This window comes from Cyprinus carpio, chromosome A18 (assembly GCF_018340385.1).
Source record: "Cyprinus carpio isolate SPL01 chromosome A18, ASM1834038v1, whole genome shotgun sequence".
NCBI lineage: Eukaryota > Metazoa > Chordata > Actinopteri > Cypriniformes > Cyprinidae > Cyprinus > Cyprinus carpio.
Window position 1 is genome coordinate 20,945,555 of NC_056589.1, and position 18,068 is coordinate 20,963,622.

The 18,068-nt window shown below is 37.7% G+C and overlaps 1 protein-coding gene across 5 annotated transcripts in view; it reads left to right on the plus strand.

The window, feature by feature from the left end:
- LOC109110023 (zinc finger protein ZFPM1-like) overlaps positions 1-18,068 on the plus strand; it is a 70,267-nt gene that overhangs the window by 33,765 nt on the left and 18,434 nt on the right. For 4 of the 5 annotated variants that reach the window (XM_042775359.1, XM_042775357.1, XM_042775358.1 and 1 more), the window contains 2 exons: positions 335-478; positions 3,925-4,056. The exons of the other annotated variant lie outside the window; for it this stretch is intronic. In XM_042775359.1, the coding sequence (XP_042631293.1) occupies positions 385-478; positions 3,925-4,056 (226 nt within the window). In that variant the 5' untranslated portion in view covers positions 335-384. The remainder of the gene's footprint in view (positions 1-334; positions 479-3,924; positions 4,057-18,068) is intronic. 5 annotated transcript variants of the gene reach the window in all.

Sequence of the window (18,068 nt, forward strand, 5' to 3'; positions counted from 1 at the left end):
ACACACACACACACACACACAGTGTTCATTTACTTCCTTGTGATCTGAAGCTCTGGGATTTCCAACCAATTAAAGCTGTAAAAGGGTTGTAGCAAGAAGGTTTGAAATGAATCACAATTTTCTATCTTAATCATGTACTTTATTACTTTTTATTTACAGATCACCCTACTTCCTGTAAGACATTAACAGGATATATTCGTATTATCTGAAGCCTTTCATTTGAGCCTTTGGCATGATATGGGATCTTTTAAAAGGCGTTTTAATGTCAGACAATTTTTATTTAAATCGCTCTTCTCTTTATGACCCCTCTGTCTCTCACTGTTTTTCTCTGCAGGCTCTATTGGGGATCTTAATGGAGGTGAGGATCCATCTGATGATGTAAGCATGTCAGGAGAGGAAGGCGGAGCTTCAGACCAAGAGGACTCTGCAGAGTGTGACGGTTCAAGTCCACCTTCATTTACACCACTTTATAACGAAGGTAAAATGGCGCATGCTAAACCGGCTGTTGTATGAAAAGCATCAGAAGCCCAAATGTTCCCAACAGTGTGTTTATGGTCTGACATAACCTGTACTGTTTTGTGAAGAAACAGTTTTATCACTGATGTCTATTGATAACAGTATCATACATCTCGCTCATGTCTGATGTTCCGTAAAAAGTTTTGTCAAGTGACTTAAAGGGATGTTTAAAGGATACAGTTAAAAATGTACTCACTCTCATATTGTTCTAAACTTATTTGCCTTGTGTTTTTATTTTTATTTTTGGGTGGAACACAAAAGGAATTTTTTTCAGCATCTCCATGCTCCTTTTTTCTATACATCAAGCTCTAAAAAGTGGGGAAAAAAAGAAAAAGTTTTTATAGTTTTACACTATAGTTTTTTTAAGTCCTTTTTGGAGCTTGATGTGGTCACTATGAATTGTCATTGTTTGAAAAAGCAGCCTGAAGATTCTTCTAAAATATATATATTTTTTATGTTTTATGGAAATGTTTTGGACTGAGAGAAGAGTGTAAATAATGACAGAACTAATCCTTTATGAAATTACTGTTGATGAAAAGGAAACACTCACTGGATGAGGCAGAAAGCTCTCCTCTCAAGAGAGTCCATCATAACTTAAAATTAGATTTGCTTTAATACCTGGTTTAGGAAGTCATAAAAAAATTAGGTAATGAAGTAAAATTAAGTTTTTCAGACATTAATGTATATGGTTGCCTTGTTGCATTTTCTGTCTGTTTTTCCAGTTGTAAGATATTTAAGTCACATTTTTAGTTAAGATTCTGTTTTTTCTGTTTTTTTTTTTTTTCTTTTTTTTTTTTTTTTTCCTGTTCTTGTGAAACTGGGGACTGAGGAGATAAGTTCGTTGGCTGCTTTTGATAAATGCATGGGAATTCTGTCAGGTGCTAATCGTGACTAGTTTCGAGATTGCTCTGTTTTGTTTTGTGCGCATGTGTGTGTGCATTTAGACATACAAGTATGTGGTATTTGCAAGTTCGCATTCGAGTTGCTGTTTGTCATCCTCCTATTTTCCGGTGTGAAAAGAGGGTCTATGTTAACGTGTTTCTTTAGCTCTTTTTTTTTCCCCTCTATCAATCTCTCGCCCCCACCCCTCAGGGCTCCACTGTTGCCTGGTGCTGCTATTATCAGCCTCTGTAAATCAGCCGTGTTTGACGAACCTGCTCTTTCAACCTGCGATCAATACCAGGTCTTTATCAGGCCAGCAGTGGCTAATAAAGGCAAGCTCCCTTATCCACCATCTGGGAGAGAAAGAGACAGGCGATAACCAACTGATAACTGCTTCAGAAAAACACTCAACCAGTCACAGGACACACAGTGCCGATAACCACCTGTAAAACATAAATATAAACGAAAATACCACCTTTTAATAATCATTAATGGCAGAGCGGCTGCTGGTTTCCATGTGAAAGGGTCAGTCTGAAGCGATCCAAATAAAGATCTGATGAACTCCTTCTCGTCCAAATCAGCAGAGAAGCTGATAAACCTTAAGTAAAGATGGCTCTGTGTTCCAGAACACCTTTTGTTATCTCAAACCCAGTGAGGAGGTTTGATCGCTGGCCTGATCCGGCTTTGCAGAGGCTGAAATAGTTAACTGGATGGAAACATCTTAGCTAGCACCACTTTGGACGCCATGTTGGACTCAGAGATGATACAATTGAGCCCTTCGTAACGTACAAGAAAAGAACTTGACCCTGCCACGATGATCTGTTTGGGAGAAAGAACTTACAGAAAATTGACTCTAAAAAATGAGGCCAGCTAGAAAGAATGGAGCAAGTTGTGTGACTTTGCCCTCCAGGTGTGACAAGAGAAGTCGCTGTTATCAGATGAACGGAGGTTGTTGGGTTGGGGATGTGGTGTGTGTGTGTGTGTGTTTGCATGTGCTGGTAGACTAAAGAGACTGTCGAGGAGCCAGGATGGTGGCAGCACCCATCCACCCCACCCTCTTTTCCTGATACCTGCCGTCTCTGCTCAGATGATATGGGAGATTATATTGATAATATTAAATGCAATAACTGTGGCTCCATCTCCTCTCCCCACGCTGAGCGCTGCAGGATAAAATCAATGTGCCATTCAATGTGATTTATAGCTGAAAATAATAGGGCTTCTTAGGCAGGGAGGGAGGCGCGTCACGGGCCGGCATGAACTGGGACGGGCTGAGAATGGCGGTCGGGCCTGGGTGGAATTGTCGGGGTTGACGAGAAGGGCGTGCACATGTGAGATGTATTTGATGATGAAGATCTAATCTTCAACCTGTTGCATTAATAACAGCAGCTCTGACCTGTGTCACACAGACGGACATTTATGGCTGGTATCGATCGGCAGCTATCACTGTTTATCGCCACGGGAATGCAAGGGTAAACATGCCCTTTGTGCACCACAGATGAGCTGTAATCGAGGTGGGGTGAAGGGGAGAAGGAAAAAAGTGTGGGAGAGAAGAGGACAAGAAGTCATGTCAGTTTACTCGTATACATGCAACAGTGGCACTCAACCAAATGAAAGAGAGAGAGACTGCTATCAGCAAGGTGATCGCTTTGATCAAAGAGAATAACTGATCATTGGCATCAGTGTGTGGGAGATCTGAACTGTCTTTCACACTGATGAAAAAGATTGGCCTTAATAAAAGGAATTCGCTGGCCGTCTGTTGGCAGTGGGTTCCAATTTTCGCTTGGTAAATCAAAAGGGCTCGGGTGTATTGGTGAATGAGCCTCTCTTTCAGCCACCTTTGATCATCAGAGCAAGACCACCACACTCATTTGTTGAGTATTTAGAGAACTGTACAACATAAAACATGAAAGATCACACTCAGGATCCAAAAATGATTCATCTTTAAGCGCTTAATGTGCTGAAGTTAATTTTAGAAATAACAAATTAAATATTGATGTTTAAAATACTATTTGATATTATATGACATAAAAATGTACACTACCGTTCAAAAGTTTTGAGAAAATAACAGTTTTGTTGTGGAAGAAATTAATACTTAAATTATTGAAATAAATTCGAAGCAAGGATGCATTGATCAAACTATATTTTAACATTGATAATAATAAGAAAAGTTTCTTGAGGAATAATGAAGACTGGATTAATTTTGAACAGTGTTGTGGTATTATGTGATAATGGTATATAATAACATAATGATTATAACAAATATAATCACTCTGATCACTCTGAAGTAGGTTAATTTGCAATGATTAATTATTCCATTTATTTCATGTCGACTTGCCAAATAACTAAATATTTTATTTTAGTGGTCTTTTTACAAAAACTTTTGTCTGCAGAAAGCTGTGATTAACAGATAAGAACAAGTTCTCCAGATAATATAGCGCAGAATTAAATTGCACAAACATAAACATTTCAGAAAAGGACTTAGAAACGTGTGATTTTTGATGTATTATTTTCATTGGCTTTCCACAGAGCCAAGAATGCACGAGTCCAGTTCGGTGCCGGATGAGGGTGGGGAGGATGAGAAAGGACCAAAACACTGTGCAGAAGATGAGGAGGAGGAAATGGCAGATGGGGAAGGGGAACCCCAGTGGAACGGCCCAGGTCAGTCTCTATCTGTCCCTCAGAAAGGGCCAGCCGTACTCATACTGTCAGCTTGGCGGCCATAAAACAATATAGGCCATGACTTTATCAAGCTTCACATTCAAAACAGAAATTATTCGGTCTGAACTGCCTGTAAATGTCGGAGTAAGTACTGTCATTCTCCTATCTCTTTTGTGAACTACTTCAAATGAAATCGAAGAACAAACTCATGTGACATTTCAAACAAAATCATGCCCAAAATGAAGTTTGTTTTAGGAGTTCAAAATGGCTTGCCAAAGTTCGCTCCAGCTGCAAAACACCTTCATACTACAATTGGTCTATGATAACGTAATAGGAGGTGTGCGCTGAGGCCCCGCCTTCTTTCATGTGGAACTCTTTTCTGGCTCGTTTCATCTGTTGAGTCAGTTCGAGTTAAGATCTCCATGGGTGAAAACACGAAATACACTGGAAAGAAGTTGTGCTTCTGATGAAATGAGACACTGTAACTGAGATACTCCTTAGTTTTAAGCAATCTATTGAATAAATGGCATAAATAAACAGACATGACTTTACTGGAGTGATACTTTGCAGTGCTCGTACTAACATACCCACGTTTGTTATGATCAGATGCTTTTTTCTTATGCTTTTTATTTTAAAAAATGCATGCTGTTTTGTTACCGAGAGGAAAGCGTGCAGCACATATTTACATATTAATCTAAACAATGCTTTCAGCAGTGTGGGCGGCGTCGGGATGTTCGCTAACAGTATATCACTGCTTACATATTTCGAACTTGGTTTTACCCCTAAATGAAGAAAGAAAAAGAACTTTTCTGTGAGTATATCGGGCCCTTTAGTGAGTTTTTCTCGGTGATGCAATGGTTTACCACAATCCTGTGACATCACACTCTTGGCACATCTGAGAATTCAACCAGTTCAGATAAACTTTCAATATGTATCCAGTGAAGCCTCATTGAACAATGGTTTAACTGCAGGGTTAGATCACAAAGTTATCATCTAAATACTTCACATGTTAGCGTAGAAAAAAAAAACTCCATTGTTTATTGACCACACAAAGTCTCAGAAATGTAGTAATAGTCTCTGTTAGAGTTGTTTTCTCTCTCAGTCAGCCAGCCAGCTCTATTCTGGAAAAGGGGGCGGTGGAGCAGCAGCTCATTTGCATTTAAAGACAAAGGCCCAAAAAACAGGGTGTTTCTGCTTCCCCTCAAAAATAGGCATTTTCAAAATGATATAATAAATGCTCTGTGGAGTATTTTGAGCTGAAACACATCCGGGGACACCAGAGGCTATTATATTACGTATTGTAAAAAGGGGCATAATATGTCTCCTTTAATATAATATAATATAATTATAACCATGGCCATTCCTACTGGAAAAAAAACAAACATCTTAGACCAGCCTAAGGTGACCTGCTAGTCTTACCTGATCTGTTGCTGGTTTTAGATGTGTTTTGGCCACTTTAGTCAGGCAAACCAGTAAACCGCTGAGACCAGTTTAGATTAGAGCAACTTAATTGAGCACAGAATGGCTTAGGCTAGTTTAAACAGGTTTTCAACACAAACTGAGGACCTTAGGGGGCCTCATTCTTCACAACAATGTTTCTAGTTGTTCCTCGACGCCAATCACCCTGTTAAAATTGCAAAAATATGATAACAAGTATGCAATAACCTCTAGGTTGTTTTGTGTGTTGTATTCTTGCCCTCAAACCGTTGTATAAAATTTTAAGATACACTTAGAACTTTAAGACTTTACTGTACTTCGAATCTTTAATATCAGCCTGGATAACGTAAAACGCTTTTTCTACATCATTTGTCTCCATCTTTTTCTCTCAGACCATGCGGCTGAGCAGTAAACAGCTTATAGCGATAGTGGGGATCTAGTAGAGTATGACATGATTCAATATGCAAGGCATTTTCTTTATCTCGAATATTTTTGAAATCGTCTAAATATTGTGTGTGTGTGTATGTGTGTGGTTTTAATTTTCACGTGAAGGATGTGTTTTTATTATCGCCCTGTTCCAGCCTGTCCTTTTAACAGTAATTGGAGTGATATTAATTGCTGTGCGGTTGCCGCTTGATGACAGCACTGGCGATGTGAGCACGATAGGCTCCCCCCCCTCGTACACTAACTGCCAGGAGAATGAGGAAGAAGGGGAGAGAGAGAGAGGGAGAGAGAGTGAAAGAAAGAAAGAGGGGGAGCAGGAGAGAGATAGGCTTTCTATCAGTACTGGAGCAGACGCTGCTTTTATCACGAGCACGATTGGCAAAAGGGAAACTTTGACCAGTCTGAACCCCCCCCTCCCCCCAACACTGCCCCACATCCCACCACTGGTTTCTCCATCACCACTAACACCCCCTGATGAATGCACACATGCACTTCTTCTTTGTTTCTTGTTGTTTTGGGTCGCAGTGTATGTTCTTGCATTCGTTTGGTGTATGTCACCTCTTTTATTTATATATATATATATATATATATACTATATATATATATATATATATATATATATATATATATATTATATATATATATATATATTATATATATAATCCTCTCGGAACTGAACAAAAACCATTTCATTGGGGGCTGTTTGCATTCCTCTCATTTTTTACTGTAATCAGCAGAGTTCTGGTGTTAACGAACATATTGACTTCATTCAGGGAGGACTGGGCCTTGTTTGATGATGTCACATCCTGTTTTACCTCTTTCTTTAAGGTGTAGTGGTAGCGAAACTACCCATAATTTCTGCATATTTTGCTGTCTTTATGCAGTGATTTTGTCATTCTGTACTGAATATGTCTCTGAAATTGTTTTCCTATTTCTGTTTAACCTTTCGTATCTTGGCCTTATGTTTCCTTAAAGTTCTCAGCTGGAAGGTTCTCATCCAGTGTCGTTCTTATCAGTTTGTATAAAGCTTTATTGTATACGCATACACAAACACATAGATAAAAGAGATAGAGACAGAACGTAGGCCCATAAATAAACAAGTATGGCTTATTTATATGTTCCTTATCAGTTTTTGAAGTTGTAAAATGCACATCTTTAAGAAATGCCAGTATGGCCTGCGGTAAAATTTAGTTTGAATTCTGTGTAAAAAGGAACAGACTTTGAAATGTGTTTGAGTCTTTTAGCGTATTATACAACCATTTCAAAGAGTCACACAAAAATATGGGTATTATTATTTTTTTAAATTCAATTTTTTTTTTATTCACTATATTATCAAAGGATAGCCGGAATCACAATTCGACACCTTATGCAATTTAATTTGCACGGGCGGTCTATCCTTGCTTTAAAGCATCCATACGTAGCATCCCTGGAAAATTCATGCTTGTTGTTTATTAATTGCTTTTGTATCTTTATAGAATATTTTTCAGGGTGTGGTCCTGTTGAATGAATTGATAGGCAGTGGTGAGGCAGAAGTGTCAGGAATGGGTTGATATGGCAAAGCAGCTTTTTAATCTATAAACGTGTCCTGCTGCATGATCTGCAAAATAAATTATGAATAAAAAAAATTATCTTCAAAAATGACCTTGCTGGCTGGAGGGTTTTGATATTTTCCTCTCTGCTTAAAATTCTTGATATGCAAATGGCCGTCACAGTTTTTTTTAATCCCCTTCTAGCTGGCGGACCGTTGCTCCTTTTTTCCTTTCCTCCTTCTCTCCCTTTCTTTTCTCTCTCTCTCTCCATCCTCACTTTCTCTAACATTTAGAGTTTTACAGGATGGAATTAGACCTTGACTAAACTAGCTCTGCATATAATGTTCCTGCTTGCCCAGCATTCCCTCCCCACCAGCATTCCTTATCTACATAAGTTATTCAAATTACTCCAATAAAACATTATAATGGCAATGATAATAATGATTATTGTTATTTACCCGGCGTGGTGGGATTTTATCATATTTAATTATAAGAATCGGAGGGAGCTGCGTGTGCATATCATCAGTGGCATTTAATGCTGATAAATTATTTGCGGGTGCTGGAACTGGCATTGATGAGAGGGCTGCAGGGACGCTGATAGGTGCGGAGGTGTTGGCCAGGTTTTACAGCATCAGCAGAGAAGCAGGAAAATCTGCATAGACCTCCTGAAGAGTCCTGAGCGCTGGAAAATTAAAAACATATCAGCATAGCTCAGAAAGAGGGGGAGAGGGGAACTAAATTTAAAAAGAAATGTATTTGCGGATGTCAGTCCAATGTCATGAAATGTTTTTGCAAATGCATGCTTACGCCTATTGGTATGTTGCTGCAAATATTTATTTAAATTAATAAAAATGAATATTAAAATATAAATATATAAATTATTATATTTCATATTTTATTATGTATTATATTTTACATATTATTTTATATTATATATTTCTTATTTTAATTTAAGAATAAATAAAAACATTTTAAAATGCTTTAATTTAACCAATGATGTATTACTTTTATTTATTATTAAGATTATTATAACTTACTAATATTTTCATTAATATGTTTTTTAGTGAAGTTGTCTAAATAGATTTTAGATGTCAACTTTGAATGTTTTTTTCTTATTTAAGAATTTGAGTTTTTTTTTCTTTGTATTTTTTTTGTAAATATTGTATGATAATTTTATGGCATTTTAAAGATGAAGTATGTTTTTAAATTCTTGCATAAAATAGCAAAATAGTGATTGTTATTAAACAGGTTTCCCGAACACTTCTCCCTTACTTTCCACTGGTTGTACAAAGAAGCCCTGTCCCAAGTCAGTGTCTCTGTGTCAGGCTGGTTGGTTGCGATTCTTAGGGTGGTGCTTTTACACTACCTTTTGGTGCACATCCGGGTTCGATTGATGTCAGGGTTCGGTTTGTTTGGATGGATGATGTGAACTCGGGTCTGAGGTTTGTTTGGATGATCTGAACTCGGGTGCACACCCGCAAACCGTACCCGAGTCCACTTAAAAAGGGTGGTCTGGAGTAGGCCTATGGTTCATGTGAAGTCCGGTACGGTTTGCTGCTGATGTGAACGCAGTCGTAACAAAATCGTGGAAGTGAACCACTATTAATGTCTTTAGAGCAGCGGTTTTCAATTCCAGTCCTCACGACCCCCAGCTCTGCACATTTTGTATGTCTCTCTTTGTTAACACACCTGATTCGGATAATCAGCTCGTTAGAAGTGAGCTCCGTGTCATGAACTGTGTTTCCGATTGACATGGTCTCTACACAGTCTTCATTGCTCCCTACTCCCTGAGCAGGGGGAAATCTGTTGAAGTTTACCTCACTTCGGAACATTCATTCATGGATTTTTGTGCACAACGTCTTCACACATGGACAGTGTGACATCTATCCACCTCGGTAAATAAATACAATTTAAATTCACGTCTTGCACACTCTCTCAATGCACTTTTGAATGGAACATATACGTTTCGCTTCGAACTGGAATCATGACGGAATATCCTGTGATGTCCACTTTGCAGGGCACTCACGTTCGAATAGAACAAACGTCTGAAGCGATAAGAGAGACATACCAAACTGTGCAGAGCAGGGGGTCGCGAGGACTGGAATTGTGAACTCTAGTTTGGACCAGGCGCAGGGGAACAAGTTTTGAAGGAAAATTTAATATAAAGAGTGTATGTGTTTTTTGGTGTGACACTGTTTTTTCTTTTTTCTTTTAAAAAACACATCTGTTTTTTATATAGTGTGAATTTTAAATCCTGAATATTACGGAGTTGAATTTAATTATTAAACAGAGTAGCAAGTGGTAGTCCTTGTTAAACATATTTATATTGTTCTCAGGGAGACAAAAGCGCCTGCAGTCTGAGGTTTTATCAGACGTGTACCTACAACACCCGACTGCAGGAGTGAAAATTCACTGGCGAGTCATTCAATCTCATCCCTTGTACCCATTGTTTCGCTGCTGAATGAGGAAGCTTAGATCACAGAGTGCCAGACGTGTATGGATATAATATCCAATTTGTGCTCCACATTTTCAAAGTTAATTCAAAAGATTCACTTCACAAGTTTATTTTGATCTGCTGTCACTCTCAATGGAACGGCATTGGTGGCACTGATGCTTTGCTAGACCTTTGATGATCTATATCCTGCTGAACAAAGCTGATTTCTTTCTTTTTGGTTCCTTTTTTTTCTCATAATTTTTGTTTTTCTTGTATGTCTTTTGGGGCGTAATTTAGTGAGACCTGATACCACTATGTTGGTATCGTTCGGACAAATTCAACTCTAACATGCAATAATCTTGACATTCTGTCAGTCCATCAATTTTTATGTGGGTAGTGTGGTTTAGCTGATTTGGGTTACACATAACAATATTAAAATAAATACTACACCATAAAAAAAGACAGCAGTAAACTTAAAGCAAGATTGTGATATCAGATACACCCAGATCGTAATTGTGTACTGACCATTAATCTTCTACAATCTGCTGTAGGAGCTTTTTTGTGGTTGTTTAGAAAATACATTTAGAGAGAGAACTGTGGAAAGTTTTAATGCTGTAACAGGTTCATGGAAAAACAGAGCGTGATATTTACAGAGAACTACATAAAGTGCCATTACACTGTATAATAGCACCTGGTATTTTACCAGGCTACTAAACTTAATGTGTTTTTTTTTTTTTCATTCCTGTGTCGGCGAGAATGTTTTGGCAGCACAGATATGTCAGAATGACAGCCCTGTGAAGCTCAATGGTTTTCAGTTTATTCTGATTATCTTGCCTTCTTCTGCAATCTTTCAATTATTTTCTTCCTGAGATCTGGCTGTGGTTGTGCTGCACTATGAGGGACTCGGGCGAAGCTTGTTATCTGAGGCTGAGCAGAGCGGGACCAGCGTCAGACCGTTTAACCTCCATTGCTCAGTCGCTCTCCACTTTCCCCACGTTACCCCTCTTATTCCAGCACAGCGTCGTTCTCCAGATTCCTGACCTGACATTGTGGGAATTGTAATTTATCTGTATCTGTTTGGATCGTTATATATTGGATATTTTTTTGTTTTTACTTCATAGATAAGCTTTGCTGCCATCTTACGCTCACTTAAAGTTTATCTTTAACAACACTAATAATTAAAAAAACATTCTAAATCTAATCTTAGCAAATAACAACATTATAATGTTGTCACAACACTAAAAAGTAAAGTCAATCCATTTGAAATGTAAAGTGAATTTGGTGGATGTATTTTTTGGACAATAGTATAGAAACTTTTAATATTTGCAATTTATCAGTTAATAGCTATAACATGAAAATAATTAACTGCCTATTGGTATGCTGTAAAAAAAGTTTTTTTTTTAAGTTGTGAATAAATGAAAGATTATTGGACTATATTTACAGAAAAATAACATTTTAGTTTTTCTACTTTAAAATTTCACTTTTTAAGTCAGTACGTTACTTGCTGTTTCTTTGTCATCAATAGTGAAATTTACTACCGCGCTAGCCTGAGTGAAAATTGTTTTTACATTTTTTTTTTTCAAATGTAATATTAGCATCCCTACCACTAAACTAACCATTAAGAAGTATTTCTTTCCCCACTTTGGTTATGGTGGGCCAGCAGCATAGCCACTGGTGCGTGCTTTTGTTTATTTTTTTAACATAAAATGAACAAAAAAGAAAAAAAAAAACAAGTTTTAACTCTGTTGGTTTTCCAAGAATCAAATTATCTGATGGGTTATTCTCTGTTCAGTTAAGGCTGGTATAATAATTAACAGTAAAAAAACGTGTTTTCATGGGCTGTATTTTTTTCGCTGATGAGAGTGTCTTTAAATCTAATTTTTTTTTGTTTTTTAAATTTGCTCTTGGCATGCTTCCTACGACACCTGCAAATGCTGGAACTTAATTGTGCACATGGCTGCGGGACAATCGTCCCCACCCTTGTGGTTTAAACGCGAGCTCAACGGCAATCTAATAAACTTCACACACGAAAACTTTCTGGCTGGAACAATTTATATTTAGAAGTTTGTGTGTGAATACAGTGTACCTTCCACTGTAGCATACTGCTCGCCACAATGATTGATTGACTGTGAAGGAATGGGGCATTTATCTGTAATTAAGAACATAGTCCTTCCCTCTGTCTGTCACCTCTCTTCCCTGCTGATGATGAGAGGTGGTGGGCTTAATATCTGTAAGGAACATTTCTCACTGCCGAAACCCCGCTTCTATCTCCCAGCTGCTCCATGGTGGCTCTCACGAACTGGCGGCTGCAGCCGGGACACTGCCACGCGATTAGCCGGCCCTATCAGATGCCTGTGCTCTTGCCTGCCGTTTTCTGTCCTCTCTCTCTGTGCCCCCAGATTCAGTTAGTCTTACTCCTCCCTCATGCCCGATATCTTCTCCTCCGCCATGGCCCTGGCATTCTCTGTGTGCCACTTACATCTGTCATTTGTAGCTAGAAAACAGTTGAACATGTTTAAAATGTGAGAAGTTATCTGGAGACATTTATAATTGTAGAAATAGGATGTATGACAAACGGGTCAGCGAATAAGGGCGTTTTTTTTGCCAAATCTGCCTGGTTTGTTTGCCATTGATATTATATTAATGGTTGGATTAAATCCAATTAACTGAAATATTTGTTTAGTTTAAAAGTTTGTTTGCCATTCAGAAACTTTTAGTCATAGACCGCTTGTCCTATTTCAGTTTTGTTTTATAGAGTACAACAAACACATTTTTTAATATGTGCAGTGGCCTTAAAATATATTTGGACAGTTTAACCACACTTTAAAATTTGTGACTTTCTTTGTGATGGTAATAGAGTACAAAACCAAATAGCAATTTATTGGAAAAAGGTATTTATTGTTTTTTTTTAAACGCATGACTTTTTATCACATCTGGGACTGTGTTGGTTTTAAAGCAATTTGGTAAAATGGTTAGAGAAAAGGTCTAGAATTATTTGTTTGCAAATTTCACTTATATTTTGTTTATTTACTGCATTGATAGTTCACATTTTAAATATTCAAATGTGTGTTTTGCTCACCACTGAAATTTTCTCACTGACTGTATTTCAGTGTAATTCCCATATTTTCTTTTCAGAAAACCTAAAATCCTTAACACTGCTATCATCAAAATATTCTTTTTTTTTTTTTCTAGCCAGAAGGAGGTTGCTAAAGTAGACATGAAATAATTATTGAATTAATTATCAAAGTCCACATACCGTACAATTAAGTTTGCTGGCTTTCCCCGAGTCTTTTCCCCTGTCTATGCAGCGAGAATGTCAAGAAACACTTTTCTAATTAATTTATGTGGGATTATCAGGACGAGTTTCTGGAAGGTCCTTACTTTCATTTGTGAAGGGTAACGGTGGTGGAAGACAAGGGGAAAAAACGGGCGCACACACACATAAAATCAGGCCTGCAGTCATACAGAAGCATTATAGAGCAACTCTATATGGTCCCCTAACCAGAAGACATTCAAATTAATTAAAATCACAGCATTAAGGGTGAGAATTAAACCCAACATTATTATCCAAAAGCAAATATATTACCTGTTAAAAATCAATATTAAAACCCCATGAAATCAGAATTTTTGTGGCATTTAGTTCAGGTGCGCGTTGCTTTAAATCTAATCTGTATACTTGTGTAGTCAAAAATCTTTTAGCATATATATTTGGATTTTAAAATGTACATTGTTTCTCATTTTAATATGACTCATCCTGGCATTACCCAGTTTTTTTTGTTCAGTCAAACGCTGTCTGCAAGCTAATGTCCCCCGTAGCAGAACATAGTTTATGGCCGTGATTTAGCTAAAAGCCTACTGCCCCCTAAAATAATAAAACATAATGTTGTTGCTTTTCGTTTGTTTGAGGTCACCCTGTGTTAAGACTAGATTTGCACCTTTCTTACTTGTCGCCCCCTGGTTGGTTTTTGGTGAGTTTTGACACTTTAGAGAAGGCTAAAGTTAAAGTATCTATTATGATTTCATTATGCAACGTTTTTGTTTTGCTGTTTCTTACAGTAGTTATCTTCTTGGTTCCTTGCTTCTTGTTCTATTATCCTGGTCAAGCATTATTTATGTTTTAAATTGTGATATATCACACTCACTACCCCTTTTCCACCAATGCAGTTTTGGGTGCTGGTTCAAAGCTACGAAGCCTACTTTCAAATCGTTCTTCTTTTCTTTGTCTTTCGACACCCAAAGCACCAGCTCCGAACCAGGAAAAGTGGTTCGTAAGTAGCACCAAAACATTGTTGGGTGCTTCGGTGTCGTGTGCCGATCAGTCTGCCTGGCGCCGATGCATCCTGAACAAGCCCATTGTGTTTGGCGCTGCCGTGCTGTGGCGCCACTGTTGCTAGGGGAAATGAGACTTATTCTAATGATGTAAGACCTGGTTATGTGGTGGCTCTCTAGCCAGTGGAAAGGCAAATTGGTTCTTAGAAGGCTCGACAGTAGAACCAACTCCAAACTGGCAATAGCATGGGCACTGGACTAGCCCCTGGTACATGCGGGCAAAAAGGGGTATCATTGTGCTTATCAGACCTGCACTTTTCTGCTATAATTTTCTGCTATAAACTCGCTTGAGCAGTTCAATTTGTTTTCCACCCATGGTGGAATTTAGCATATAAGCCTCAAAGTCTTTATTTGTTTCTCCAGGCATGTGTCGTCAACAGCCACATCCTTTGCAAAGCAGTGTGAAACACAGGGGGAGAGGAGGGTTTCTGTGTGAGCATAGTTCATCTTCCCTACCCCTTTGCATATTTTGTTTGGCATCTGTGTTGGTCAGATAAAAGTTCAGAAGTACAGTTAAGAGAAAATTAGTTGTGTAAGCAGTAGTAAATGTCAATGATAAAGTTCTGTTGAAGCTCATCTGATGAGAGTGGCAGTGCAGGTGTCTTATCTCCACCCAGCAAAAGAAGAGTAAAATGGAAATGATGTTGTGCTGAATATATGATACCTATCCTAGATATTTGTATCTTCTTAACTGAACTCTTTGACCCACGGACGCTTGGGTGAGTTATCAGGGACTTTTTGTTTGAGTGGGTGGGGGTGGGGGGGTTTGTTGATCACTCCTGTTAAACTACAGAATAACTCTCTTTTACTGGTGTTAGAAACATACTTTCTAGCGAACACACTTGCACACTCTATTTCCACTCTGTATGGGTTAAGGAAAGTGTGGGATTTTGTCATTCATGTGGAGGTTAAACCCCACCTATTAGCGTAGGGTCGGAGTGTGTCTCCACATAAAGATTTCTGTTGTACAACTTTGTCAAAAAATCAATGGCCGCGGAGCGATCTGCCTCATTTGATATCAACAATAGTCTTTTAAAAATCAATTAGTCCTTGATAGAGAAGCCCAAGGAGCCACAGAAACCTGAATGGGAGGGACTAACGTGGACAACTACATGCTCTTTTTAGCCAATAAACAGGAGTCACTGGAGCCTTTAAAAAGATGTACTCACTCAATGTTGTTGTTATGAGAATATGAGAATCTTTGTTTTTGTGTTTGGACTGATATAAGAGTTGTTATTAAGGAACATCTCTGAAAAGGTTTAAAGCTTAAAAGGGCATTAGGTATAAAGGCCGTTAACTGTGGAAATATAAAAAATATCATTGAGAGTGAGAACTGACGTATGAGTGAAATTCTTGAATTAACTGACACGCATTGTTGTATATGCGTTTTCGTTGATATGCAAATTCTGACTGTAAAACGTTAAGTATAGCCAGTAGTTATTTTTATGAATATGAATTTCTGATATACTGACGTTAACAGATATGGTTTTACTTCCTGATTGTAACCATTAAAACATACATTTTTTGTGAAGCGCCTTTGAATATATATTATCTAAAGCACTGTATTAAAATTAAAATAATTCAATTAAAATCAATCAGTTTAAATGCTACAAGCCTATGAATTTAGGTGTCACAACATTATAATGTACAGTTTGAAAAATGGATATTCATTGAGCTTTACTAAACATACATTTAAAAATGACCATTATTAAAATTATTAGTGTTTATTTAAGATTAACTTTAAAGGAATAGTTCACCCAAAAATGAAAATTTGCTGAAAATTAACACATTTTCTAATTTTCATCAGAACAGATTTGGAGAAATGTACTGTAGCATTACTTGCTCAGCAATGGATCCTAAGCAGTGAATGGGTGCTCAGAATTAGAGACCAAAGAGCTGATAAAAACATCACAACGATCCCACATTCCACAAGAACTTCCACACTCCAGTCCATTGTTAAGTAACATCTAAGCAAAGTAAAAAGCTGTGCTTTTTAGAAACTAATGATCCATTATTAGGGTTTTTAAAACTTTTTAAACCGTGCTCTCTGGCCAAATACCAGCCCATAATAACTCTTATTGAATAATGACCAAAAATACTGAGATGGTACCAATGTATCGGTTTTAGTCTCCATTCACTACAAGTAATGATAACAACAGATCATTACACAGGCATAATTGCAAATCTTGTTTGCGTGATGCAATTCTGCAAATGTTTACTGAATTCCTCTCTATGTGTCTATTTCCAGAGAAAAGCTTTAAGGCCACAGGCCATCCTTTCATCATGTATAATTATTATTATACATGAATAATTACTGTTTTCAGTTTTGGCAGGTTTATTGTGGAGCGTTGGCTTTTATGGCCAACAGGCTGACTCACCATAACAACAACCCTGTCATGCATACAAGTACTACACATATAATGAAGCACCAATATATTAATGGTCATTAAATTAAATTAAATTAAATTAAATTTATGCATTTAGCAGGGAAGCGTTTTAAATATCCACAAGCAACTTACAGTGCTTTCAGACTATCAATTTTTACCTATCATGTGTTTCCGGGGATCGACCCCCCACCTTGCGCTTGTTAACACAATGCTCTAAACCACTTGAGACTACAGAAACAGTAAATGAGTCATGGAGTGGGCGAAGGGAAAATTTTGGTCCCACTGATTTTTTTTTTTTTTGAGGGGGGGCAGTTGGCTGAGTTAACTGAGTTAAGGGAAATCCTTCTTCAAAGGATTGTGGGGTGGTGCTGTGATATACGGTGGTATGACTGGTAGCACAACGCCCACTGTGGAGTGATTTGTGTTGTCTTCGGGGTGTTTACTACACTCTTTCGTAGACCGTTTCCCTCTAGTGTTATTGATAAATTGATTTTATTATAGCTGAATTCAGCTTTCTTTCTTTATTTCTTTCTGTCTTTTGTACGATGGTGTTGCATTAATGATGGGGTGATTTTCTTTTTTTATATAGCACACTGGCTGCTTCGGTGTCTACGGCAGCAGGCGTATTGATAAGGCTTGTGTGGACACTGCCAGTGTGTAGAGCTATTGATAAGAGCTGTGTGGACTCATCGCTATCGATAAGGGTGGCATACATTTTTGGGAACCGTTCACGCAAAAACTATCTATAAGGTTGATGGGGTTATTGTAGGGGAGTTGCTATGGCCCAACACAAGGGCAGCGTCACGAGTGTGTTAGTCTGTTGTGTGGCAAAATGGTAGGGATTTAAAGATAAGACTTCTTGGTCTTTAGAGAGGATTCGTTTGAGGTTGTTCACGAGGGTTATGATGGTGAATTGTCCAGCAGAAGCCCTGAAAACATTTTAGCTTGATGGAAAGATGTGTCAATACTGTGTATTTTAAACACTTCCCTGATGGTTAAGAATGTCCACATTTGGGTGAATTTCGTGAAACCTGTCGAGAACATGTTTGTGTTGTATTTAAAATGATAGTTCATCCAAAAAAGAAAATTCTGTCATTAATTACTCAACCTCATGTTGTTCCTAACCTGTAAGACCATCGTTCATCTTTAGAACACAAATTAAGATTTTTTTTGGTGAAATCCGAGAGCTTTCTGACCCTCCATAGACAGCAAGGGAACTGAAAATTCCCAGGCCCAGAAACGTAGCAAGGACATCGTTAAAATAGTCCATGTGACATCAGTGGTTTAACCATAATTTTATAACGCTATGAGAATACTTTTTGTGCGCAAAGAAAACCAAAATAATGACTTTATTCAAAAATTACTTCTCTTCCGTGTCAGTATTTAAAAAAAAAAAACGATTATTTTTTATTCATTTTTTTTTTAACACTTTAAATGTATTTAATATTAATA